This window comes from Agaricus bisporus (genome assembly GCF_000300575.1).
Source record: "Agaricus bisporus var. bisporus H97 unplaced genomic scaffold AGABI2scaffold_10, whole genome shotgun sequence".
NCBI lineage: Eukaryota > Fungi > Basidiomycota > Agaricomycetes > Agaricales > Agaricaceae > Agaricus > Agaricus bisporus.
The window spans coordinates 162,196-188,276 of NW_006267345.1; the positions used below are offsets into that span (position 1 = coordinate 162,196).

The window sequence follows — 26,081 nt, forward strand, 5'->3', positions numbered from 1 at the left end:
TTTGTCGAGATAAGACCACTTGACGGCAGCCTGGTAACTAGCGAGATGCTTGGCAAAATCGGAAATATCTGAATGTAGGGTTTTCTTGAGCTGGAGTTCAAAAGTCGCCTTACGCATTCGGATTAAGCTCAAGCGGTACGTATTGAAGATAGCTGAGGGAAGATAAAGACTGCGGACGAAATCTTGGCTGTGACGATTTTGCGGTAGGCGTTTAGCGAGGATATACAGAGTGACCCACAATAGGGACTCTGAATCGTGTGAGAAACGGAATTTCGGTTGCACTAACAAAGATGGAGTAGGAGATATCTCCTCTTGATTGAAACCTGGGGGTTCTGGGGGCGGGGTGTAGAGAACGACTCCTGCATGTATCTCACACGCCATGAAGAAAGGGGTGCCCTACAAGAAAAGTAAGCAGAGATAGCATACTGGGCTAGCAAATCAAAATGCACCGTCTTCGGATCAGGACTTAGTTCACCATTCTGAAACACTTTGGCATACTCAAAGTCACTGAGCTTTCCCCTTGTGAAGCCATCGGGGCTTTCTATCAGGATAATGTTACTGATACTGACATCCCGATGGACATAGCCAGCAAGATACAAAAGAGTGAGTGCTAGAAAGACGTGAACCAAAACCACGTAAAAGCGACAAGAGATGTACCAGTAAGGGCATCGGCTAGTCCTTTCAATGACGATGCAAGATTTGGAGCTGCATACAAGGGTCGCCCAACTTCCTTGTATACCAGACGGTGGTGCTGCTTGGCTCCGTACTCCCGGGATGTGGGCGGATTGAGCGTGTTGCAGACAGCCTTCCACGGTTGATACTCCATCTCCACTACTAGTAGCGATTGGGTAGTCTGAGCTGATTGGGACCCTGCATTACCTGAGCTTGTCTCCTCCCGTTCTAAGGGCACTAGGGACTCTGGTACGCATTCCGCTGACGGTAATTGTGACTTCGTTATCGAGAGGTTCGTATCACATTCGATCTCCATGAAATAACCCCTGTAGTTTCCCGTATCGAGGAGTTCTTCGAATAGTTGCCGATTGCCAGTTGGATCCGCCCAATCGAGAACATTCGAATTCCGCTTGACCCTTTCTTTGACTTCAGCAAGCGCGTTAAAAATGCCATCCAAGTTGTCCTTCTCAGTCCTTGACCCCTCATCTAGCCAACAGTCCTTCAATGCTACCTCCCTCCCTCCCTCCTTCTCCTTTCTATGCTTGTTGCCATCGTATCCCTCCACTTCAACTGCTTTCCACACCCGCGTCTTTCTTCCCGTGATACGGAGAACTTGCGACGTGAACAACGATTTTATGGTCCTGAAGTATCGTGTTTCACCCTCGGAGTCGACCTCGTACACATATTGAATTTCATTGTCATGTAGTACTCGGTGAACAGTCGGGTCGTACCCGATTTCCTCTCGGGTAGCGTACAGGAGGGAAAGGAAAACGTGGATGAAGGATTTGATGTCCTTGAACAACCATATGAGCACGATTGAGGTAAACATGTATTCTCCGCACCTTTGTGAAGTCAAAAGGAGTAGAGACAACTGTATGCGATCGAGAGAAATACCATATCGACACCATGGTATTCTCGACGGTGAACTGGAAAAGGTTTGTGAGTATGATTACACTATGATATGTAGTTCAACAACGTACGCCATACATCCACGTTCGGCGCGGGTCATTGTTCAGGACTTGGGAGGCGTCCGTAACGAGTTGATGCCGATTCTGCTCGCAAACTCATGAGGGAACATTATCCAGCACTTGAGTGGAAGCCACTGACCTGAATCCTATCCTTGAGATGCTTCTTGAACTCAGCCGCGACCGCGACGTCGGCAAGGTCTACCCTGTCTGGGTTGTGATCTCTGTAATCTCCATGTGCTAGTCGTCCCTCAACTTGAAGTCGCTCGGTCAAACAGGCATCCACCCGAATATTAGTCCCCTCGATCTTGGACGACATCCTCTTGTTAGGACAATCTTTGTAACAAAGAGCAGGTGCGCGATGAATCTCTCTCAATTTGCTCTTGACCTTCTGTTCACATAGTGAATCGACAATGTTCTTCATTTTCTTGAATACATCTGTCTCCGAAAGTTTGTTTTCCGTGGGCTCGATCTCGAAGTCTGTAAACACCCAGCTGTCACCTTGCTTCACCAGAGGCGGATGACATTCATTGTCCACCACATAGAGATTGTACACGCTCTCGACGGTGAGTACCGGGACCCTCCAAGGAGCATAGTGGGCCAGGAAGTCCTCGAGCCTGCACTCGAGTATCTCATTTGCCATATCATTCACGAAGGTTTCACGGAGGTCGGTAACAGCCTGATTCCCACGTGGGATTTGTTATGGATTTCCGTGTCACTTGCGCCAAATGATTCAGCCAAGTCACGGGGGCGGAGCACGTGATCAAGCACTTACTTTCTTAACAGCGTTGAACGAGTAGCCATAGTAAGGGGTGAGGAAAATGGAGGGCCAGCGGGCTCGAATCAATGCCATTTATATAGGCGACTGGGAATTGCATGGAATGGCGTGCGTGGACGATTTGAAAACGTTATGTCTCATCGGCATGGTCGTTAGTACAATCTCCTTTCTTCCCCTTAATTAGCACAGCCACCAAAAAAGCGAATTTTCGTCTGTGAACTTCAGTTATATCTTAATTTTCGCGCTAGCCTTTGGGACGCCACCATCAAGACTGTCTATAGTCATTATGGCAAGTATCAAAGTTCGGGATAGCGCGAAGAAGATTTTGGATGTGGATGGGAAGAGGTGTCCCGGGTTTTGCGAGAGGAGGTGCAGAGGTTTAGACTTTAGAGAGACGGAAAAGAGGCGAGAAGCGATCAAACGGGTTTATTTTATCACAGTTGCGTCGTTGAAGACCAGTACAGTATTATTTCATTTGACAGTGAACCGAAACACATATCGAGCGTCAGTGCTCATACACAGCGTACTCCCCATCAAATAAAATCATGAACCCATCTCGAGTGCCGCATCATCGCACACCATTCAGAGACATTTAAAACAAAAACAAAATAATGCACCTGCATACTGTTCTGCGCTTACCATTATACTTAAATTAGTCACCGTCATACAATGAACATTATGAAATTATAACATGAGACTGTAGTGAACTCATCGTCTTCCCTCTCTTCGGCTGCTTCCTCACTGGCTGACAATTTGGCAATAACTCTTGCTCGATAGGGACATAATCATCATCCTCCCCTTCGCCCTGTGTCCGTGGTCGCTTTCGTCGACTTTCTGATGGCAAGCTATCTTGCTGGTCTCCAACGTTGTGGGTAAACTCGAAATTAGGAACATTGTCAAATTCAAAGACTGTTTTGATACCTGAGAACGCCTGATGGGTGATCTCGTAAACAAAAGCATATGACGCATGGTCGAGCATATTGTCTACGCTGTATTTGTCTTCATAAGACCATTTGAGCACACTTTGGTAGTGAGCAAGAGACACGGCAAAACAGGCAATCCTTGAATGTAGGTGGTCTTCAAGGTATTGTTGCAGATTCCCTGGCATCATTCTGATCAAATTCATACGCGCCTGACTGGGGGTACTTGCGGGAACATAGATGTTGTCAACGAAATTTCGGCTCCTCTCATCCTGCGGTAGGTACTTGGCAAGGACATACAGAGTGACCCACAATAGGGACTCCAAATCGTGCGTAAAACGGAATTTCGGTCGCATCACTTGATTTGAAGTGGCAGGTGATAATGCATGGCTAGTTCGAGGATTGAACTTTCGATTTACAAGGGGGTGCTGGCTGTAGAGAACGTTTCCAGCATGTATCTCATATGCCATGAAGAAAAGAGTACCCTAAAATGAAAGTAAGCAACGATAGCATGCTGGGCCAGCAAACCAAGACGCACCGTCTTCGGGTCAGCACTCGGCTCGCCTTCCTGAAACACTTTGGCATACTCCAAGTCGCTAAGTTTTCCCCTTGGGATGCCATCGGAGCTGTCTACCAGAATGATGTTACCGATACTAACATCCCGATGAACATAGCCGGCAAGATACAAGAGAGTGAGCGCTAGAAAGAGATGAACAATAACCATGCGAAAGCGACAAAACACGTACCGATAAGGGTGTCAGCTAACCCTTGCAGTGACGATCCAAGATTCGTAGCCGCATGCAAGGGTCGCCCAACTTCCTTGTATATCAGACGGTAGTGTTGCTTGGCCCTGTACTCCCGGGGTGTTGACGGCTTCAGCCTGCCTTGTTGAGCGTTCCGCCGTTGATGCGCCATCTCCAACAGCGATTGCGTAATTTGAGTCGATTGAGACCGTGCATTCCCTGAGCTTGTCTCCTCTCTTTCTAAGGGCACTAGGAATTCGGGTACAGGTTGCGCTGTTGGTAGTCGTGCTTTCGTTATCGCGAGCTTCGTATCGCATTCGATCTCCATGAAATAGCCCTTGTAGTTGCCCGTATCGAGCAGCTCCTCGAATAGCTGCCGATTGCCAGATGGATCCGCCCAATCAAGAATTTTTGGATCATCCTTGACCTTTTCCTTCACCGCCTCAAGCCTTTCGAAGATCGCAGATATATTGTCCTTCTCAGTCCTGGACCCCTCACCTAACCAACAGTCCTTCAATGCTACTGCCTTCCCTCTCACCTTCTCCTTCCGATACTGCTCGTTCTCGTATCCCTCCACTTCAACTGCTTTCCACACCCGCGTCTTTCTTCCCGTGATGGAGAGAACTCGCGACGTGAACAACGTTTTTTTGGTCCTGAAGTATCGTGTTTCACCCTCGGAGACAACTTCGTACACATATTGAATTTTGTCCTTGTGTAGCACTCGATGGACAGTCGGATCGTACCCGATTTCCTCTCGGGTAGCGTACAAGAGGGAGAGAAAAACGTGGATGAAGGATTTAATGTCCTAGAACAACCATATGAGCATGATAGAGGTTAACATGTATTTTCCGCACCTTTGTGAAGTCAAAAGGAGTGGAGACGACCGTATGCGATCGAGAGAAATACCATATTGACATCATGGTATTCTCGATGGTGAACTGGAAAAGGTCTGTGAGTATAATTACACTATGATATGTAGTACAACAACGTACGCCATACATCCACGTTCGGCGCGGGTCATTGTTCAGGATTTGGGACGCGTCCGCAACGAGTTGATGGCGGTTCTAGTCGCGAATTCATTGGAAACATTGTCAAGCACATGAGTATGAGTCACTGACCTGAATCCTATCCTTAAGATGTTTCTTGAATTCGGCCGCAACTGCCACCTCGGCAAGGTCGACCCCGTCCGGGTTAGGATCTCTGTAATCTCCATGTTCTAGTCGTCCCTCGGGTCGCTCGGTCAAACAGGCATCCACCCGGATGTTAGTCCCCTTGATCTCGGATGACATCGTATCGTAAGGACAATCTTTGTAACAAAGAGTGGGTGTGCGGTGGATCTCTCTCAGCTGGCTCTCGACCTTCTGTTCGCATAGTGAATCGACGATGTCCTTCAAGTCCTTGAATACAGACGGCTCTGAACTTGTGCATTTCGTAGGCTCGATCTCGAAGTCTGCAAACACCAAGCCACTTGGCGCGGTATCTTCGTGGTCTTGCTCCATTTTTTTCACCAATGGCGGCTGGCGTTCATTGTCCGCCACGTAGAGATCGTACACACTCTCGACGGTGTGTACCGGGACCTCCCAAGGAGCATAGTGGCCCAGGAAGTCCTCGAGACTGCACTCGAGTATCTCGTCCACCATTTCGGCCGCAATGACTTGGCGGAGGTCTGTGAGACGATGCTCTCCGCCCGTGGACTTGCCGTACAATTCTGTGTCACTGCGTCATGATCAGTGCGTCAAACATTTCAACATATGTCACGTGGCATGTTATGAATAGAGAACTTGCGTTTTGCGATGTGTTTTGGACGATTCGCTGCCAGTAGCCATAGTCTGCAGCGAGGAAGTCCGCAGGAAGTTTGGGTTAAATAAGTACTTTTATCCCAGATCAGATAATCGATATCGGATTTTAGACTCGGTGCGTGGTTGGCTTTCGGCCGCAATCATCGCCGGCCCTGTGGGTTTACGATCGACCGACAAGCGAGAGATAAACCGTTTCAGGAAGACAATGAACCGCGTGTATGAACACGTCTGCAAGGGAATCTAAATACGGCCCAAATCAATCATGAAGCGCATTTCACTTTTGATCAAGTACTCGGAATATGTACATTTTGGCTTTCTTAGTTGTGAGTTATATAGATGCAAAACAGCAGCCTCTATCATCTTTCGCAGCTCATTCACAAAGGCCTATCTCACGCAAGGATGCCCATGCATCAGCATACTGTTCTGCGCTTACCATTATACCTAAATTAGTCACCATCATACAATATACATTATGAAATTATAACATGAGACTGTAGTGAACTCATCGTCTTCCCTCTCTTCGGCTGCTTCCTCACTGGCTGACGATCTGGCGATAAACCTTGCTCGACAGGGACATAGTCATCATCCTCCCCTTCTCCCTGTGTCCGTGGTCGCTTTCGTTGACCTTCTGATGGCAAGATCTCTTCTTGAGCTCCCGCGTTGTGGGTAAACTCGAAATCAGGAATATTGCCAGAATCGAAAGCTGTTTTGATACCTGAGAACGCCTGATGAACTACCTCGTAAACCAAAGCATATGATGCATAATCGAGCATATGCTCCACGCTAAATTTGTCCATATAGGACCATCCAAGCACACTTTTGTAGCGAGCGAGATACACGGCAAAACAAGCAATCTTTGAATGTAGGTGCTCTTCAAGATATTGTTGAAGATCTTGCTGCTCCATTTTAATTAGTTTGCCACGCTCCCGACTGGGGTGACTTGTGGGAACATAGACCTTGTCGGGGACTTTTCGGCTCCTCTCATCCTGAGGTAGGTATTTCGCAAGGATATATAGAGTGACCCACAATAGGGACTCTAAATCGTGTGTAAAACGAAATTTCGGTCGGAAGTCCGGTTGCAGCGGCCGAGTTGACGTGGCAGGTGATACAGGATGGCCAGTTGGAGAGTTCGAGTTTCGATCCACAACCTGGGGCGGGTTGTAAAGAACCATGCCTGCATGTATCTCATATGCCATGAAGAAAGGAATACCCTAAGATTAAAGTAAGCAACGATGGGATGCTGGGCTAGGAAATAAAAACGCACCGTCTTCGAATCAGGACTTGGCTCGCCTTCCTGAAACACTTTTGCATATTCGAAGTCGCTAAGTTTTCCCCTTGGGGTACCGTCGGAGCTGTCTACCAGAATGATGTTACCAGTACTAACATCCCGATGGACATAACCGGCAAGATACAAGAAAGTGAGCGCTAGAACGATGTGAGCAATAACTATGTGGTAACGACAAAAAACGTACCTATAAGGGTGTCAGCTAACGCTCGCAATGACGATTTAAGATTCGGCGCCGCATATAAGGGTCGCCCAACTTCTTTGTATATCAGACGGTAGCGTTGTTTTGCCCTATATTCACATGGAGCTGATGGCTTTAACCTGTCCCGGACAGCATTCCGCCGTTGATGCGCTATCTCCAGTAGCAATTGGGTGGTCTGAGTTGATTGGGGTCCTTCACTCCCTGAGCTTGTCTCCTCCCTTTCTAAGGGCACTAGAAACTCTGGTACAGGTTCCGCGGATTGTAGTTGTGACTTCGTTATCGCGAGCTTCATATCGCATTCGATCTCCATGAAGTAGCCCTTGTAGTTGCCCGTATCGAGCAGGTCTTCGAATAGCTGCCGATTGCCAGATAAATCCGCCCAATCAAGGATTTTCGAATCGTGCTTGACCTTTTGGTCACCGCCTCAAGGCTTTCGAAAATCGCATCCAAATTGTCCTTCTCAGTCCTCGACCCCTCATCTAGCCAACAGTCCTTCAATGCTACCTCCCTCCCTCCCTCCTTCTCCTTTCTATGCTTGTTGCCATCGTATCCCTCCACTTCAACGGCTTTCCACACCCGCGTCTTTCTTCCCGTGATACGGAGACTTTGCGACGTGAACAACGATTTTATGGTCCTGAAGTATCGTGTTTCACCCTCGGAGACGACCTCGTACACATACTGAGTTTCATCATCATGTAGTACTCGGTGAATAGTCGGGTCGTACCCGATTTCCTCTCGGGTAGCGTACAGGAGAGAAAGGAAAACGTGGATGAAGGATTTGATGTCCTAGAACAACCATATGAGCACGCTTGAGGTAAATATGTATTCTCCGCACCTTTGTAAAGTCAAAAGGAGTAGAGACGACTGTATGTGATCGAGAGAAATACCATATTGACATCATGGTATTCTCGATGGTGAACTAGAAAAGGTCTGTGAGTATGATTGCACTATAATATGTAGTCCAACCACCTACGCCATACATCCACGTTCGGCGCGGGTCATTGTTCAGGATTTTGGAGGTGTCTGTAATGAGATGGAAGCGATTCTGCTCGCAAACACATGTGTAAATGTTTCACATACTCTTGAGCATAATGCACTGACCCGAATATTATCCTTAACATGCTTCTTAAACTCTGCCGCAACTGCAACGTCTGCATGGTCGACCTCCGGACTGCAATCTCTGTATTCGGCGTGTTTTGATTGATTGTCGAGTCCCCGCACAGTCAAATAGGCATCCACTCGAAGCTTCGTCCCTTTTTTGATTTCAGACGTTATCCCCTTGTCAGGACAATTCTCGTAGTGGAGCGTAGCAGTGCGGTTGACCTCCCCCAGTTGTTCCCTGACCTTCGATTCACATAACGAATTGACTACGTCCTTCAATTTCTCAAACACATCTGTCTCCTGTCTTTCGGCGTTCGTGGGCTCGATCTCGAAGTCTGCAAACACCCAGCCGTCGCCTTGCTTCACCAGAGGCGGAATGTGTTCTTCGTCCTCCACATAGAGAGTGTACACACTGTCGACAATGGTTGCTGGTACCTGCCAAGGTGCATAATGGCTCTGGAAGTCCTCCAGGCTGCATTGTAGTATCTCATTCATCATTTTGTACGCGACGACTTGATGAAGGTCAGTGAGAAAACATCTTTACGAGACAATTCAGAAATGTCTCACTGTGTTAAACTCGAGTCACATGGATGTACAACTTGCACTCGTTGACGGGCTCGGAAGTTTGAGTTGCAGCCATAGTCGATGGTGACGTTGCTAGGCCCAGAAACTCGCGTCATTGTGTGTCGGGTCGGAGTTTTGAAGACGTGATTTATCTCACCTTTAAACCCTAAAAATGAACTTATCATGTTTGCTAATTAATGATCCCCGCAGAGACAGCGCTGCGGGGCGCAAATCACCCCAGCGGTCCATGTATTATGCAACAATCATGTTACCTCAATACAAACTTGGTACTTTCATACAATCTGGAGCTAGTGCGTAAAGAAATTGGCCATTATTGTTCGGTCTCTTTCTTTGTCCTCAATCGCCTCTCTGTCTCCTTCCTCTGTAGATATGCCACAATAGCACTGCGAAATGAGCGCAGCAGTTCCTCCAGCTCCGTCAAGTAGGTTGTATGGGCAGAGGAGGTTGAGTGGGTGAGGACCCTTTCAAGCGACGGAAATAGTGTCAGGAGATTCTTGGCCACTTTGATTTTCCCTTCCAGAGATGGAGGAGACGACGCGAGGTTGGTGATAGTGAGTTCCGTAATGGGACTGTGTACCGGGGAAGTCGCGTCATCCTGGAGTTCATCCTGGAGAAACGTTAAATCGAGCGGAAGCTGGATGGTGCGAAGATGTTTCGCTCGAGAGAGATGAATCAATAGAGATGCAGAAAAATATATAGTATAGTCATCTGTTATTGAGAGGTTCTGTAGGTCCGGCCAGGAATTTAAGAACCCGCATATATTTGCCTCAGTGAAGCAGTGAGATATGCCACGTAGTTCCAAAGACCGCATCGTTGGCCTTGAAAGGAAACACGACAGATCTTGCAGTAACATTTGCTGAAACGATGAGGAGTTCGCTCGGCGGAAACTGAGTGAGTGCAGTTGTGGAAAATTGTTTGCGATTTTGTCGCATACCACCTTCCAAGGGATATTGGGAGGTTCGTACATAACGATCGTGAGTGACTGCAGAGACGAAGATCTAATATTCTCCGAAAGAAACTCTCCAATGTCAGGCGAATTGGCCGCGATGGAAAGCTTCTGAAGAAGAGGTGGTAGTGTAATTGCTCGCGTTTTTACCCCCGAGAATGAAAGAAGCCTGGCGTCAATCGCCAAGTCTAACAGATTTTGGAATGTCTCAAAGACAGTGACAATCGAAACCCCAGACGCCACCCGTTGGACAGGGAGATTGCTGGGTACATGGAAGAGTCTTAGTACCTCCAAATCCTGGAATTTCACGCAAGTTCCAAGGAAGGTCTCGGAAAGTTGACCACTATACCCGATACTACTTAGCGCCGACCCTTGCGAAGAAAGGATGGATTGAAGCGCCAAAATTCCTTCAAATTGAGCTGCCGCTGCAGCAGTGTAAGAGATGGACGTCAATGAAGGTGAGATCAAAGTCCCTATAGCATTTATCCATGTCCCGACGCCATTCCATTGCGTAAAATCTAGATTGAGCGACTTCAATCTAGGTAGTAATGGATTGACGCCGAGAGTCATGCCAAGGATTGAACCAACACCCATTTCCATCGACGAACCGATCGGGACGCGTAATTGCCGGATACGTGTCAAGTATTCATAGGCGCGTTCACGAACTTTGTTTGAAGTCATGGGTTCACTCAAAATCTGTTCACAATTTTGATCAGTAATTAAACTAATAGCAGTTCGAGTAGGTGGAACAAGAACAAACCCAGAAGCCTCCATGGTTTGTTGAAAATTGAAGGATCTCGGGAGGGTGAAGGAGATATTCCGAGTTGACGTTGATCACCCGGGTAACGGGTACGAGAGATGTCATATTTTGCCATAGGAGATCCAGTGCAGGTGCGGTGAGAGACGGAGAAAGAAGAGCGATTCGAAGGAGGCATTTTCGTTTCTCCTTGATTTCCAAATCAGAATCGAGTGTCAAAGATATTCTGAAGTATCGAAGGATATCTGTCCAGATATCCAAATTTCCGAGGTCGTTAATAGACATGGTGTGGATCGAACAGTCACAGTTCGTGCCCCTTTAAATCCATATCGGCTGAGCGCTTGGACGCGGGGATTTTCCCTTGATATGTATGGAGAGTATTCTGGAATGTGTTGGGGCGAAGGAGAAGCCCACTGGGAGATGCTGCTCGAACATTCCCTTTGTCGGAGATCGCCGCCTGCGGCGATAAGCTTGGATCCTTGTAAAAAACAAGCGCCACTACACCACAAACCTGATGCATTGTCCACAACAGCTCTTTGCAACAACTCAACAACGAGTAGCTTCCATTCTGACCTAGAAGCACTGGCTGGAAATAATAATGTCACTGCCAAACTAAGAAGACTCTTCTGGACGCTTCTGATGCAGTGATCTCGAGTGAACGCCATGTTGATATCTTGAATTTAAGGTCATGCTTACCCTCGCCTTCCGCAGAAATTTCAACCAACTTGGGGAAAATGTGTAGCAAATTCTGGATCAGAGTCAGTTAACATGCGCCAACCGAACTCGGAGATTTGATCTCCAACAAGCAAGAATTGACAATACGTTTCGGCACTTAAGTATAGACTCAAGGGTTGAGAAGTGGGTAAAAAAAAAGATACGATATAGAGTGGAGTGTGATCCACTTACCATGGGAATGGTTCTTTGGAATGAAACTCGTGTGGCAACTTGACTGAGATGCGCAACTCAGGCCATGATTTCTGTAATCATATGATATCGTAATCAAGTGTATCCTGCAGGGACAGCTGGTGTCTTGAATTCATGTTGCCGAGTTTATTGGTAAGTGCCAAGTAGCATTTCGAGCCTGATGTGCATTCAACCTCAGATATGAAATTGACGAGGATGTCGATGAATATTCCTGAAGATTGAACAATAGAAAACGACGACTGATGGTGATAAAAAACAATTATGGAAGGATTACAAGATCCGTGTTTCTATGCATACGCAGCCTGCTCAACTTGACCCGGCTTGCTGCTTAAAGCTTCGCCCTTCACGAACTCACGAGTGCATTGCGCCATTGTTACAGATCTATAAAAAATTATAAGCACCTCTGGCGAAAAAGGCGGACGGAGAAACTTACGCTCTTGAAATTGGATCTGTTTGATAGAAGTTTTCAATTGGCCTCTTAAATGCGGCACCTCCAATCTTCGCCCCCATTGTCCTCTGCGACACATCTTTCATACCCGCCAACGCTATCTCGGGTGTTGTTTTCTCTGTCACATCATACCTCACAATCGTCGGTGAAATCTCCCACATTCTATCCCTCAGCTCCATTGTATCATTATACGGAAGAGGAACACCCATCACCTCCGAAAGGGCACGAACAATTTTCCAATCTTCGCGTGCAGCGCCAGGCGGACCGACAGCTGCTCGCCCCAGTTGGGCACGACCTTCAGTGTTCACCCATGTCGTTGATTTCTCAGTGTACGCTGATCCCGGTAAGCAGACGTCTGCTATTTGAGCACCAAGGTCACCATGGTGTCCTTGATATACGACAAACGCGTCCGAAGGAATCGATTTCGGGTCGATCTCGTCGGCATTGAGGAGGTAAATAAATTTGGGTTTTGTTTGAGACGCGACGCGAGATGGTGTGAATCCAATTTCATAGGCAGCAGCACGAGAAGCCACACGTTGTAGGACGCTGAATCCATTCCATTCAGGCGTGACAAGGCGAGCCTTCTCTTTCTCCACAAGCTTTGCGAGGGCCTTATACACTGCAGTCGCATCAGAATGCTCTGAGAGGGCACTACCAACGATCACCAAAGGTTTCTTCGCTTCCGCCCACTTCTTTGAGAAAGCACTCTCAGCGACCTTTCCAGAGACGAAGGCTTCTAGTGCTTTGGCATCACTGCCAAGGAACTCGTAACCGTAAGTCGTATCGGCGTGTTCACCAACCCAGCCAATTTCGAGGGAAGAATGTAGCCAACTTTTGCGAATGCGGGAATTTAGGACGGCGGCTTCATGTCGTGGGTTAGTTCCAATGAGGAGAATGGCATCAGCTTCTTCGACACCAGGTATGGTTGCGTTGAAGAGGTAGTTGGAACGAACATCAACACCATGTACGGGAGGAAGGTGTCCGCCGGGTTGGTCTAAAGTGAGATTATCTGAGTTAAGGCGGTTGGCAAGGTCTTTGAGAGCAACGAGGGATTCAGTGTCGGCAAGATGGCCAGCAACGGCTTGGATCTGGTTGCCAGTTGCACCAGACGCAGCAAGACCCTCAGTGACAGCGGTCAAGGCCTCCTCCCAGGTAGCGGCAACAAATCGGTCGCCTTTCTTAACTAGAGGCGTTGTTAACCGCTGCGCTCTAAGACCGTCGTAAGCGTAACGAGTCTTGTCGCTAATCCACTCCTCATTGACATCATCATTGGTTTTTGGCTGTACACGCATAACCTGAACACCGCGAGAATCGACGCGGATATTTGAGCCAATAGCGTCCGTAACATCGATGCTCTCTGTGCTCTTGAGCTCCCAGGGACGGGCTTGGAAAGCATAGGGTTTACTTGTAAGGGCTCCAACAGGACAGAGGTCGATAACGTTTCCGGAAAGTTCGGATTTCATGGTCTTCTCCACATACATTCCTATCTGCATGTCATTTCCACGACCAGTTGTGCCCAGATCCTCAACGCCAGCAACTTCATTGGCAAAGCGGACGCAACGTGTGCATTGAATACAACGATTCATTGAGGTCTTGACAAGAGGGCCAAAGTCCTTGTTTTCGACGGCGCGTTTGCCAGTAATTTCGTGAAAACGGTTGCGGTCTGAACCGTAGCGCATGGCCTGGTCTTGAAGATCGCATTCACCACCTTGGTCACAGATGGGACAGTCGAGAGGGTGATTGACAAGGAGGAATTCCATCACTCCCTCTCTATATTGAGATAAGAAACCTTGGAAAATAACGAAACACAGACAAGAATACCTACCGTGCTTGATGTACGAGAGGCGTGTTGGTAAAAACTTTGGAACCGGGCATAGCGGGCATAGCACTGGGAACAACATTAACATAGGCGCTGAAAGGGACGACAAGGCACGCACCATGAAGCTACAGGTTTTGGCGATCTCTCAACTTCAACCAAGCACATACGACAGTTTCCTGCAATTGCTAGCCTATTTTCGCGTTAGAGCTAGAAGGGCTGGAAGGTGACAAGGGTAGACCTATCATGGTAGCAAAATCTACATCCAGATTCAATCACGGTCGGGTTCGAAAAAGAGGGGAGAAATGCAGACCTTGGTATCGCAGCTCCAGCGGCTTCACAAGCTTGAATTAAGGCAGAACCTTAGAAACATCATTATTAGAGAGGTACGTGTTTTAACAGCATAGTTTAAGTACCTTGGGGAACTGTCACTTCCTTTCCGTCAACCGTCAATGTGATATCCGCATTCCTCGATGATGATGACGCGAGTGAACGACGACCTGTTGTTGTACGCATTCAAAACATGAAAATTAAGGAGGCCGGGTACACACCCACCAGAGGTTGCAACCTTTCCGAAAATTCCCGTCGACGTGGGCCGCGATATTGTAGACACAATACGCAGCATCTGAGCTCTGGGCCGGTGCAGCTACGCTCTGAGAGGTGATGGTTGGAAGACAATCTACAGCGCAGCGGCGACGATGCTGGCGAGTTTCGGGATCTACGTTGTCGGCCATCCCAACCAAGTGCACACTTTCCCACGCATTTAAGCGGAGCCTCAATTTTATTCTCGGAGTTTACAATCTGCCGAATCTAACTCAAGGCCCGAGTTTGGAGAACTGTGACCGCCGTCAGTCATGACACCCGCCTCACTAACATCCATTGCGAGAGTGTGCCGCCGTTGCTCGTATAAAGCAATTTTTTGACAAAGTTGCACGATGTGCCATACATCCCCCCAAATTGTGTTCTCGTCGGGAGGGTAGTTCAATCGTTTGAGGTTTGGAAACAGGACATGGAGTCGTTCAGCGATCTTCGTTGCAAGGAGGAAGGTGGAACTTCCTACATCCTTAAAGATCGCTTTTGGCATTGTGAGCTCTTCCAATGGGTGTGTAAGAGGTTCTACTTTGGCAAGCGAGTCGAGTTCCGAGTCGCCGCCGATATAGAACGACGAAGATAATTTCAATAAATTCGGGGCGCGTTTCGCAATTTTCTCGAGCTCGAACAACGTCAAGTTTGTGTCGGGGGATGAAAGGTTGAGTGTATGCAGTGGATTGCATGCGGGGGCGCCTGATGAGAGCAATTCCGTGATTGGGGTGATGCCACCTTTGATGTCAAGACTCTTCAGTGCCTCGTGCTTTGAGATACTTGAGAAATCAAAGATAGTCCTGTCGCACGAGGAGATGGTCAATTTTTCAAGAGAGTTTGACCATCGAGTGAGAGTCCACTCATGGCGATGTGGAGCTGATGTGCACGCGGCTACACATGCCTGGCTACGGACCTCAGCCGGCTGCAGATCGGATGGTTGTTGATTTGACGTCTGGGTTTGCCGTTCACTCGCATTGAGTGGCTTGTTGTGCAACTGGGCTGACTGTTGGGCATGAAGCCAGCACGTCGATGCGAGCGAAAGGGAAACCAGGTTGGACGTCCCAAGAAAATCGAGGAATTCGGATATGATTTGTGAAGGACCCTTGATACTCAGAGATTGAAGCGATTTCAAGTACGCGCCGATAGGCAGGTTTGACACGCCTGGTGTTGACGATATGCAGGCTTTTTGCGCAGGGCACCAAGTTTGGACAGAGTCTCCAATGGTGAGTTGCAACTCCTCGAGTTGAACAAGAGCTTTAAGAAACAAGAAAATGTCAACAGTTCCCTTAATGTCACCCAAGCGACTGATCTCCAGAGACCGGAGACATGTAAGACGATTAATGGCATTGATATGGGAAACCTCCAAAGTCTTTTTTCCACGTAGAGTGATGCTGAGGAATCTGATCTCAGGCGCAAAGGCTATGAGCGCGTGGATAAAAGCACCTATACCCGCCCGAGCCTTAACCCACAAATTTGGGAGGACGGCGGATACTCTCTCGATCTTTTGAGAGAGGAGAAAAGGGTATTGTTTGAGGAAATTTTCCAAGTCGACAATGTGGAGAGTCGTGAGATTGGGGAAAAATGGTTCACCCTCGAGCTCTGAAACGATTTGAGCGAACACGCCGGGAGACACCACAGGCTCTTCCTCTGAATCTTTAACAACACGATAAGTTTCTACTCCCGCTACGGCCGTCTTAAATCGAGACCAATCGACGGATACGATTGGACCAACTAGGATCTGTGCTCTGATCAGCAATACTGATTAAGTAAGTCAACCGCACATTACATACATAACAAGTCTTGAACAACTGGAGATTTGAGAACTTCTTCAGGTAAGGCAGGAGCGACGAGGAGGTTGTACTTTGACCTGTAATACTAGCATTTGCTACAGCCATCATTGGTCAACGGTGCAACTCGGGTGAACAGATCGAAAAAGGTAAGTCGCGTCGCGTGTTATATATATTCCCGCGGTACTCTAATTAGTGGGTTACTGTGACATATGGAGCGGATACGACCAATTCTCAAACGGCGTATCGTACACTTACGGTACCAGTCAATGTGGTACTACCGTGTATTTTTTGGTGAAACTAGGACTGATCGATGTATGGTGCAGGCATATATTGCTCTAAAATCTGAGACTGGAAATGCATTGCATCTGTCAGTGCAACCTCGGATTTCCGAGTCAGAAACAAGTTACAGTGTTACGAGTAGTAACAGTCCAAGAGATCCATCCTATCTCCAATTAATTCTGTATTGGAATCCCATTTTGCGCGTATTGATTCATGTGCCATAGACGGTGAATCCCAAGGTACTGTTTCGGAACCAAAGAGAATCCTACAAGATCGTCTTTTGAGATTGAATTCGGAACATCTAAAATTTATTTTGAGTCCAAGGGGAAGTGGATCAGGGCTCTTTTATTCCCAGCCCTGGTTTCCCTGTCGAAACAAAATGCTCACCGAATTGAGGACAGGACTTAAGTATGAACTCATTTAAACGGGTGAAGTTAGATTCCGCGCCTACACATGCGCATTACACGAGGCAGAAAAGGGCCTAAGAGAATTACAATGCCAGTCTATGGGGGTGGCACAAAGATGAGGCGGGATACTACCAAGTTACCAACCTCTCTAGAATACAGTAGCCGCGGGGATTATACCGAATTGATCAACGTGTACCCGCAGAAGTAATGCCATTTGCAAAAAAAAAGGTAGATTAATCACATGAAGCACAAGAACTGGATAAGATGTTTCGGTTGATGTAGTTTTTATACCGGCCGATCAAAAGAATGAATTGAGGTATCCTTGGGTTTCATTTATGCGGAGTTGTAGTCCCAACACCATTGACAGTTTTAAGAATATTCATTCGCTTCGTCGAGGGTTCAAAAGTTGTTGCACGTTGGTATTGCACAATTTTGTAATACTCCGGATGATCCTTAGGGCGAAACTCAGTAACCTATCCCTCGAAATTAAGTGATAAAAAGCTTATGCGGGGGCGGATATCTCTCAGGGCTGCGACAGGGTTCAGCGCCGACCAGCTCATCTGAAATCCAACTTCTCTTCCCACTGCCTATCATCCGATGTATTTCCGACTTACATTCAGCTTACGTCTTTTATATGTCGCACCCGTCCAGAAAACGAATGGCACACACACACAATTACATTCCACCAATGAAAGTAAAACTACAAACTCATGGGACATATACTACCAACAACGTATTCACAACCAACTTCTGGAGTTCTCCAGCAGAAACGAAATATACATGCTCTACACCCGCCGGATTCACAGGAGTCTGCGGCTGCGGTTGCGGCATCGAATTATTCATCCTCGGCGCTCCATAGGGCGAATGTCTAGGTGACGACTCGGATTCAGTACACACCTGTATATCTGCATCAACCAACGGAACGCCACCGGCCTCTTCTACTCTCATTCTCAAAATGTCTGCTTCAGTTTCGCCTAGTTCACCCGGACCGCTTCCATGAGAATGGTGTGATGAACTGAAAGCGCCACGAACGGGTGGAACATGTTCTTCGCGAGATGGAACGCCGTATCCGCGTTGGACGTTGAACCCAGGCATACGCGATGTGTTCATGATGGATTTCGCTTTTGGATGACCATTCGTGATATCTTCAGTACTAAACTGAATAGTCATGTCCGTTGGCCAAACGTAACCTCCTGCAGTCCATTGTAATTCGGGGGCCAACTTGTACATCTTGAACGCTTGATATAGAAGCGCATCTCCACCTTTCAACTGCAAATATTCTTAGTAAACCCTCTAGCTGAAATGATTGCACAAGGGACTTACCTGCGGAACCAGAGTCTCGGCGAGAACCTGGCTCGGATCCACGTTATAAGAATGATTCAAGAAGAAACCCAATTTCTTCCCCCTTGACATATTCAAAATCGGAGTCAAAGAATCGAAAAAATTGTCACTGGGGTTGATCAACGAATATCTATCTCCCCCGCCATTTCCACCATTCAACCCACCCATACTATTCGCAAAATTCGGACCTAATCCTAGTCCCAATGACGTATTTGGGGAACCGATATTCTGCGCTGGACCACCACCCCTGATGTAAACGCCGTAGGATATCGATACCCTACATCCCGATTGAACCATGTCAATCTCATAATCACAGTCTCCTAAAAACGCGACCCAATCCAGATCGCCATTCTTTCCTCCTCTTCCACCAAACGTCTCCGTCTCTCCAAGAGAAGGTTCTATGACAATCACACCACCCCCTCTATATCTCACCGGCAAAGTCAAAATAATCGTCGCACTTCTACCATCATTTCTCAGACTGATAGGTTGACGACCCATCCTTCCCCCACTAACAACCACTTCCAATTTATCACGTAACACAGAAAGACGACTTCCCGGAGGTAAATTTGGGAAAAGTGAATTTTGGACGGCATCAAGAATGGGTTGATTGGCGATTTCAAGAGATATTGTGAGAGGGAGGTTGGGTGGAAAGAATAGAGATTCGCGATCTCCATAAGCGTCTAGATCGGATGTTTGATGAGGTCGACAAGCTGCGATTAGAACATCTAACGCAGGCGGCGTATCTTCCAACACATTTATCGGAAAATCCAATGAGTGAGTTATACCACTCTAAACAACCTCTCATCAGTTGTTTGCAGGAATCAACGAGAAACAAAAAGACGAACTTTGGACCTGAAAAACAAAACCAATTGACTAGAATCACAAGGAACCCTTCCCATAACTGCAAACTGTTTCGCTTTAATACCCAACATTTTATTCACAGTCTCTCTGTAAACAATCATCTCATCCCTCTCATCGGCACCAGGACCAGTTTCAGGAGGTAAAGGAAACGATGGCGGGGCAGCGGGTGTACGTGCCACCTTCTCGACCTGAAAGGCGCTGGGCGATCGGAGCATGGAGGGGGTAGATGATGGTGCTATTGGTGGAGGTCCGTACATTGTCAGTTTCGCAAATGTCGTTGATTAATTTCAGAAGAGGAAAGAAGAGAATAGAAGAGACGAGAAAGAGTTGAACTTTTGAAGTAAGAGGAAGGGAGAGAAAATCAGTTAAATCAGAAGCAGAGTGTTAGCAGCGTGTCAATGGTTCGTAAGAGTCAAGTGTACTGGAGCGGTCACTCGAACCGGCGATGAACCTATCATATTCTTGCACTGATTTCAAGCCCATGAGGCAGCAACGTGTTTGACTGCTTTCACAACAATGTGACGGAATGCTACCTTCTTCCGATCAGCCAATCGAATCGGAGTTATCCATAGTACATGCTCAGCGTCTGAAGCTGATGATGTCTACCACAATAATGATACATCAAGGCAACAAAAAAAAAAAGAAGCAATAAACGATGCAAAAAGGGAGAAGTGAGGGTACTATGCATATGAGTGGAAAAAAGAAAATGAATATAAAAAAATATAACAAGTCAATTACCTATTTACCTCATCTATCATCTAAAAAGTCTTTGTTATGCACGCGCTATGATGAGACCACATGAACCGTATTAAAGACACCCAAAAAAAGGAGAGAAAAGGGAAATGTATGAAGCAGGAGTAGCAGAAGAGAACGACTCTAATGACAGAATCCCAAATTGAATGAATGAAGGTGGTCTCGCAGCAGCACATTGATTACCACACACGAAGGCAACCTGTTGCACACAACGAGAGGGTTCCGGAACGGTCCTGGAATCATAATCTCGTGAGGCACGAGAGCCTATATCAAAGCAAATTCGACACATACCTCAAAATCATTCACTTGATCGGAAACCATGTCATAGTTTGAAATCCATGCTATCTCTATCATCCGCCCATAATCGTGCCCATTCAAGACATAGCCGATACACGTAAGCTGTCCCAGAAGTATCAGTTAAACCCGAGCTCCGAGATGAGAAAAAGTCAAACAGACAGCGAAGCTGCCAAGAAGGAAGAAAAGAAAGGCATGAATGTGGTCGGAATGCGTAAGTCGTAATACAAACAAGGCCCGTGAAGCACACACGCTGAGTTTCAACACTGAGCAGGTGTTCAAAAATATGCTCAAAGCTCAAAGTAGCAAGAAGACACAACGCGATAACCCCAAAGAGAAAAAATAGCAAAAAACATCAAACTAAACAAGAAAACTCACCTTCCATATCAACTTTTCTCCCCATCGTCCTCTTCCACTCTTTCCCCGCTCTCGCAATTCGTCTCAGCCTCCTCTCAGCATCCACACTCCTCAACGCCTCTCTACCATGTTTCGTCAATTTAAGTACTTCTTGATTTTGTAATGCTTCTAAAGCGTAATCTGATAATTTTGATATGTTCCTGGGTTTTCCTCCTGCGTGATCTCCAGATGATGGTGTGGAGTCGGAAGGAGACGTTGCATTAGATGAGGATGAGGCGAAGTGAGATGAGGATAAGTCGTCAAACGATGCTGCAAGAAGTGTCGAAGGTGTTGGACCAGAGAAATAAGCGATTATGTTGTAAATTTCATTATACGATGCCGAGAGAGGTATGAAATGCACCCTAGACAAAGCAAATTCAGCTGGCAATTAGTAAAAGGATCGAACTACACATACCAAGGCTGAATCCAATCTGAAAACCACTCCTCATACACAGTCGCTTTCACTGGGACACTGTCACTAGCTAAAAAGGCCAAGAACCTTCCGCTATAACTCATCCCGTCTAAATCCACTAGATATCTATATTTCCAATGTTCGCCGAGTGGCACCGTATCATCAAACCTATGGTCCCTCATCAAAGCCTCCTCACCTCCAGGGTAAGTTGCCGTAGTAACCGCTTTCACAAAAGCCACATCCATGATTTCGTCATTGAGTTGGGATATAGGTACTTTAGTTGAGATATATCGATTCGAGTTTGGCGGATCTGAAAAGGTGACGGTACGATATGTGGTGTTAGATTGGTCGGATGACATTCGTAAGAAACGATGTCTTTGATATTGGGGTGCAAAGCCCCGCGGATGAGATCCTCCACCAGTTGTCGCACCCCGCCAAAAGACTTTATCGAGTTTATCTTCCCAGGGAACTTCCATCGGATCGACGTCTTTGATTTCGAGATTCACAGAATCCCAGCCGTAAGTATATCTCTGCGTTGATCCATAGTAGTAATGGGATGGAACTCTGATATCCATAAAGCCTTGCGCTCTAGCAGGCGTGAACATGGGATATAGTGCTGATAACGAGCGCCAATCGGAGAAAAAATGTCCTTGAGATGCATGTAAATGAGGGTGGGCACAGAAATCGATAACGGAATTCGTCGTGGTCATAAATTGAAATTCATTTATGGGAGAAAATATCGCGGAATCTGTATTGTTGGAGTGGGAGGCAGCCAAGGAGAGATAATTCGTAACTTGATTGACGAAAGGATTACGCCTAGATGAAAATAGTCGTCGAGCTGGCGTGTTTGGCGGACATGATCTTCGCCATGCATCCCACGTATTCTCTTTGTCACTCCAATCGGCTTCAAATTTCCCGCCCATCATTTCAGCAATGCCTTTGGATGAATCTTGATTTGTCAAATTGGGGTATTTAAGGTGTTCCCAATTGACGATCACGCGACTTTCTGCTCTCCCGTTGAAAGCAAAATCCATGTCTGGCAGCTATGAGAGACATCAGAAATGGGTGGGCGAAGGATCGGTGAAGGAGCGGACCTCGGCGGTAAAACCTTTTATCATGTCACGGAAACCCTGAGCGCGGGCGCTGATTTCTGAATCCTCATAGGCATGGTTCAATTTGAGTCCTATTGATTCACCATCTCGAATAAGAACGAGGTGTATGGATGGCAGCTCGCCAGCCTAAGAATATCGTCAGTATCAGCACTGGGTCGGAAGGTGTACTTGTACCTGGAGAGTCCGGCGACGAATTTCCTCGCCACTCAGAAGCCAGAATGGCTTAAGGTCGCTTACAAGGCCGTCGAATTCATCCACCATCTTGACATTATTCTCCTGCGCAAACTGCCACCACCTATCGAAGCCTTTCGGAGGATGACGTTTATAGCGTCGCCTATACTCTCTCACCGCTTCAGATAGTGTTTTACTCTGCTTCTTTAGCTTTGCGCGAAATTTGTCCTCGGCGGTGTCCATGAGCCGTGGAATGGGGTGCTCCCGAACAACGCCCTTGGAGCTGTGGAACACGTCGTTGGCAGCCTTTGCGAAGACATCGAATTTTGCCGGGGAGACCCTGAGGTCTGGATGGTTGTTGTGGCCGGCATAGAAGCCGTAGAGACTGAAGACGGCAGCGACGACGACGAGGAAGAGGTAGGCCCGGTAGCGCGCAGGCCCGAGACGACGGGAGAGCATGTGGAAGAAGGCCGTGTGTGGTTCTATTTGCGGATCGTGGAGAAATCATTGAATACAAAATCGAATCCAAAAAAACCATATGATCATCCATTGGAGAATATATAACCAGTCAACTCAGGCTATCTCCCCGCTAACGACGCTCCCATGTCCTCTCACGACAAGCACGAAGACGATATCGAAAAAATCGACGTCCATGACGGCGCTGGCGAGATTACAGAGCTCACCGTAGTCGCCGAGGGTGAGGAACGCACGACCTGGTTTGTTTGGGTCCTTGTCAGCTGTTCAACCATCTCTGGTCTCCTCTTCGGTATGTATGACGTGCCGCTATCACCGTCCACATTCACTTTACCCCCGCAGGCTATGACACAGGCGTTATCTCTGGCGCCCTGGTCACCATAGGATCTGATCTCGGTCCTGCCCTACTCTCTGACGGTCAAAAAGTATGTATTACTATGTATTGATTATCATAAATTTTCAATGTTATCACCCGATCTTGCAGCTGACCTGTTTCTTACCAGGAATTCATCACCTCTTCTACAACTCTTGGCGCCCTCTTGGGCGGATTAGCGGCTGGCGTTATTTCAGATTGGATTGGAAGACGACCAGTACTGGGCATCGCTGACATTATATTCGTTGCAGGCGCCATTGCGCAAGCTGTCTGTCACGATGTCTGGAGTATGGTGGGGTCCATCATTTTCACATAGAAGAATCAATCACATACTTCTCCACAGATCGGAGGAAGATTCTTGATCGGGGTTGGCGTAGGGCTTGCATCTTGCGTCGCTCCTTTGTATATCCAAGAACTTTCCCCCACACGACTTCGAGGGCGTATGGTCGTCCTAAAGTCGGTTGACATATATCCTCAATCCCACGTTCGCTTCCGCTGACAGTTTCCCTGTAGTGTTGTAATGATTACGCTGGGTCAAGTGATTGCATATGCCATTGGCGCTGGATTTTTCCACGTCAAGTCCGGCTGGCGTTGGATGGTAGGATTGGGTGCCGTGCCCGCCGGCATACAATTTGTCCTATTATTCTTTTTACCCGAAAGTCGTGCGTCTTCCCCACGCATCTACCCCACAATCTTGCCTTATGAAATATCGACTTGATATTTATAGCTCGGATCTTACTTCAGAGGGGTAACATCGATGGCGCACGAGCAATTATGAACAAAATTTATGCTCACGCTACCGTTGAACAACTCGACCTAAAGGTTCGTATTTTCAGCTTCAATCCATATTTAAACCTGACTGTTTGAATGTGCAGGTCAGAGTCCTCAACCAAGCCGTTTCAGAAGCCGTTCATATAACTCAAACTACAACGCTCTTCCATCGCATCAAATCCATGCTTCTCGACTCAGTCAATCGACGCGCTCTGAGTGAGTAATACATCTCCGGTGACTCTTCCCTCCAAACTCACCAAAAAAACTAGTAATTGCGTGTGGAATACAAGCGTACCAGCAACTCTGCGGTTTCAATACCTTAATGTATTACTCCGCCACTCTCTTTGCTCAAATCGGATTCGATCAACCTACAGCTGTGGGGTTGATTGTTTCGGGCACAAATTTCATCTTCACCCTAATAGCGCTTAAATGGATTGATTCCATCGGAAGAAGAAGAATCATGTTGGTTAGTGCTCCTGGTATGATTGTTGGATTGACTTTGGCCAGTATCGCCTTCCACTGTACGTTTTTCTTTTCCTCATTCACAGGATTTAACTTCTGATACACGCCAATTTTAGTTATGACACTCAAGACTGGAAACATCCTAGTTGCAGGCTCCGACTACTCTCGAGGCTGGTCCGCCATAGTTCTTCTCTCAATGATCGTCTTCGTAGCATCCTACGCTACAGGTCTAGGAAATGTCCCATGGCAACAAGGCGAACTCTTCTCTCTTGAAGTCCGTGGTCTAGGCACATCACTAGCAACAGCAACCAATTGGTCCGCCAATCTCCTAATCAACTCCACTTATCTCTCTTTGATGGCCAAAATAACGCCTGCCGGGGCTTTTGGGTTTTACGCTGGTTTGTGTTTGCTGGGATACATTTTCGTTGTGTTTTGTTTCCCAGAATTGGCTGGGTTGAGTTTGGAGGAAGTTACAGCTGTGTTTAGAGGTGGGGAGAAAGGTAGGGATGGGAAGACGGGAAGCTTTTGGATGACGATTAAGGAGGGTGAGAGGTTGAGGAAAATGAAGAAGGAGATTAGGAACAGAGAAATCGCGAAGGGAACGATTGGATGATGATGGATGATACCTTTAAAATTAATGGTCATAACATACCCAGGAAGGATTCGGTATACTCTTCTTTTTTTTATTTTCAAATTATTTGTGAAAAAATGACTTTATATCCAACTGGAAGAAAGACAGATTTTCCACATCAATCTCCAAGCTTGCTATCGAGCATCTATCTACCTTCCCCTCAATGCCGCAGAGTACGATCGCTTCACGGAATTTCCTCCACCCTTTCTACCATAATCAAATTCAACTTCCTCCCAATCGTCTCCATCAGCTTCATATTCGTATTCAATATCATCTTCGAGTGCAATGACATTTCGAACCTTTCCTATCACTTCGTATTCCTTTGCGACGCCTATCAAAAACAAGAAATCACATGAATACCTCTCTCCATTGACTAAATTAGAAGGATTTTACCTTTTGGTTTCGCAGGTTTAGCTATCCCCATCAAATCAATAACGAAAGATATCGAGTTCTTCCTCTTCTCCTCTTCATCAACGAGTCCAAAGGGACCGTTACCATTGCTGTGCCCGCAAGTTGATTCATGCTGTGTGTGTTCATCGTCACCAATGTTGTCACTGCAGTCTTCCACAGACTGTTCATTTAAACCGACACGTTTAGTGGTTCTTGGTGGATGGGAAGGTAAATTCATCATAGCGCGATGAGAACGGGTTTTCTGAGCTTCTAGAGTTCGTGTTAAGACTGTGGCGAATGATGATTGTTCGTGAGCTGCGTGTGCTCGGATTTCCTGGAAGGATCGGTCTTGAATACTCTCTTGGTGGAAGATATGAAGATTAAATTTACCTTGTTGAAAGCTTTACGCTTGGATATCTTCTCGGGTCTAGTCATTGTGTACTAAGTGTAGGGTATACGGTTCTCGTTATTTAGGTTATGAGACAAAAGAAACAAGATGAGGCTATAAGTTATGCGTGGGTGGGAATAAAACCTCAGCACAGGCGTAGAATAGCGAGGAGGGGTCGGGATAAGTGAGAGTCGGAGACATCTCAGCCTCGCTTTTTATGGCTAGGCTCCGAGTCACTGCGACTAGGCTGTGA

General features: G+C 47.0%; 8 protein-coding genes across 8 annotated transcripts; 1 reads left to right on the forward strand and 7 right to left on the reverse strand.

The window, feature by feature from the left end:
• Nucleotides 1–610: 610 nt before the first annotated feature.
• On the reverse strand, nt 611–5,118 carry AGABI2DRAFT_75988 (hypothetical protein; the record flags this gene model as incomplete). Its single annotated transcript, XM_006455009.1, has 3 exons — nt 611–1,465; nt 1,515–1,598; nt 5,071–5,118. Coding segments are annotated over 3 exons (987 nt in total), but the record flags the coding sequence as incomplete, so codon positions are not given.
• Nucleotides 5,119–7,652: 2,534 nt separating this feature from the next.
• Nucleotides 7,653–8,382, reverse strand: AGABI2DRAFT_75626 (hypothetical protein; the record flags this gene model as incomplete). The annotated part of the gene is made up of 3 exons (XM_006455010.1): nt 7,653–8,150; nt 8,200–8,283; nt 8,338–8,382. Coding segments are annotated over 3 exons (627 nt in total), but the record flags the coding sequence as incomplete, so codon positions are not given.
• A 978-nt stretch (nt 8,383–9,360) lies between these two features.
• On the reverse strand, nt 9,361–11,038 carry AGABI2DRAFT_121022 (hypothetical protein; the record flags this gene model as incomplete). Its single annotated transcript, XM_006455011.1, has 2 exons — nt 9,361–10,692; nt 10,757–11,038. The coding sequence occupies 2 exons, from the start codon at nt 11,036–11,038 to the stop codon at nt 9,361–9,363; spliced, it is 1,614 nt and encodes a 537-aa protein (XP_006455074.1).
• Nucleotides 11,039–11,854: 816 nt separating this feature from the next.
• On the reverse strand, nt 11,855–14,648 carry NdufS1 (NdufS1 NADH-ubiquinone oxidoreductase subunit). Its single transcript, XM_006455012.1, has 8 exons — nt 14,497–14,648; nt 14,358–14,441; nt 14,255–14,303; nt 14,183–14,200; nt 14,063–14,134; nt 13,951–14,013; nt 12,111–13,895; nt 11,855–12,058 (listed from the first exon to the last, which is right to left on the reverse strand). Exons 1-8 carry the CDS (start codon nt 14,564–14,566, stop codon nt 11,965–11,967), a joined length of 2,235 nt encoding a protein of 744 aa, XP_006455075.1. The 5' UTR covers nt 14,567–14,648; the 3' UTR covers nt 11,855–11,964.
• Nucleotides 14,649–17,573: 2,925 nt separating this feature from the next.
• Nucleotides 17,574–19,613, reverse strand: AGABI2DRAFT_209348 (hypothetical protein). Its single transcript, XM_006455013.1, has 5 exons — nt 19,186–19,613; nt 18,562–19,129; nt 18,323–18,474; nt 17,897–18,268; nt 17,574–17,815 (listed from the first exon to the last, which is right to left on the reverse strand). Exons 1-5 carry the CDS (start codon nt 19,456–19,458, stop codon nt 17,708–17,710), a joined length of 1,473 nt encoding a protein of 490 aa, XP_006455076.1. The 5' UTR covers nt 19,459–19,613; the 3' UTR covers nt 17,574–17,707.
• Nucleotides 19,614–20,176: 563 nt separating this feature from the next.
• AGABI2DRAFT_226352 (hypothetical protein) lies at nt 20,177–22,812 on the reverse strand. The gene is made up of 7 exons (XM_006455014.1): nt 22,343–22,812; nt 22,151–22,294; nt 21,054–22,099; nt 20,860–21,006; nt 20,627–20,712; nt 20,246–20,353; nt 20,177–20,187 (listed from the first exon to the last, which is right to left on the reverse strand). Exons 1-6 carry the CDS (start codon nt 22,796–22,798, stop codon nt 20,277–20,279), a joined length of 1,956 nt encoding a protein of 651 aa, XP_006455077.1. The 5' UTR covers nt 22,799–22,812; the 3' UTR covers nt 20,177–20,187; nt 20,246–20,276.
• Nucleotides 22,813–22,942: 130 nt separating this feature from the next.
• Nucleotides 22,943–25,080, forward strand: AGABI2DRAFT_187542 (hypothetical protein; the record flags this gene model as incomplete). The annotated part of the gene is made up of 9 exons (XM_006455015.1): nt 22,943–23,105; nt 23,156–23,238; nt 23,317–23,478; nt 23,530–23,642; nt 23,700–23,848; nt 23,914–24,008; nt 24,062–24,173; nt 24,227–24,478; nt 24,536–25,080. The coding sequence occupies 9 exons, from the start codon at nt 22,943–22,945 to the stop codon at nt 25,030–25,032; spliced, it is 1,626 nt and encodes a 541-aa protein (XP_006455078.1). The 3' UTR covers nt 25,033–25,080.
• Nucleotides 25,081–25,199: 119 nt separating this feature from the next.
• AGABI2DRAFT_121026 (hypothetical protein) lies at nt 25,200–25,875 on the reverse strand (the record flags this gene model as incomplete). The annotated part of the gene is made up of 3 exons (XM_006455016.1): nt 25,200–25,381; nt 25,444–25,774; nt 25,831–25,875. The coding sequence occupies 3 exons, from the start codon at nt 25,873–25,875 to the stop codon at nt 25,200–25,202; spliced, it is 558 nt and encodes a 185-aa protein (XP_006455079.1).
• Between the last annotated feature and the right edge of the window lie 206 nt (nt 25,876–26,081).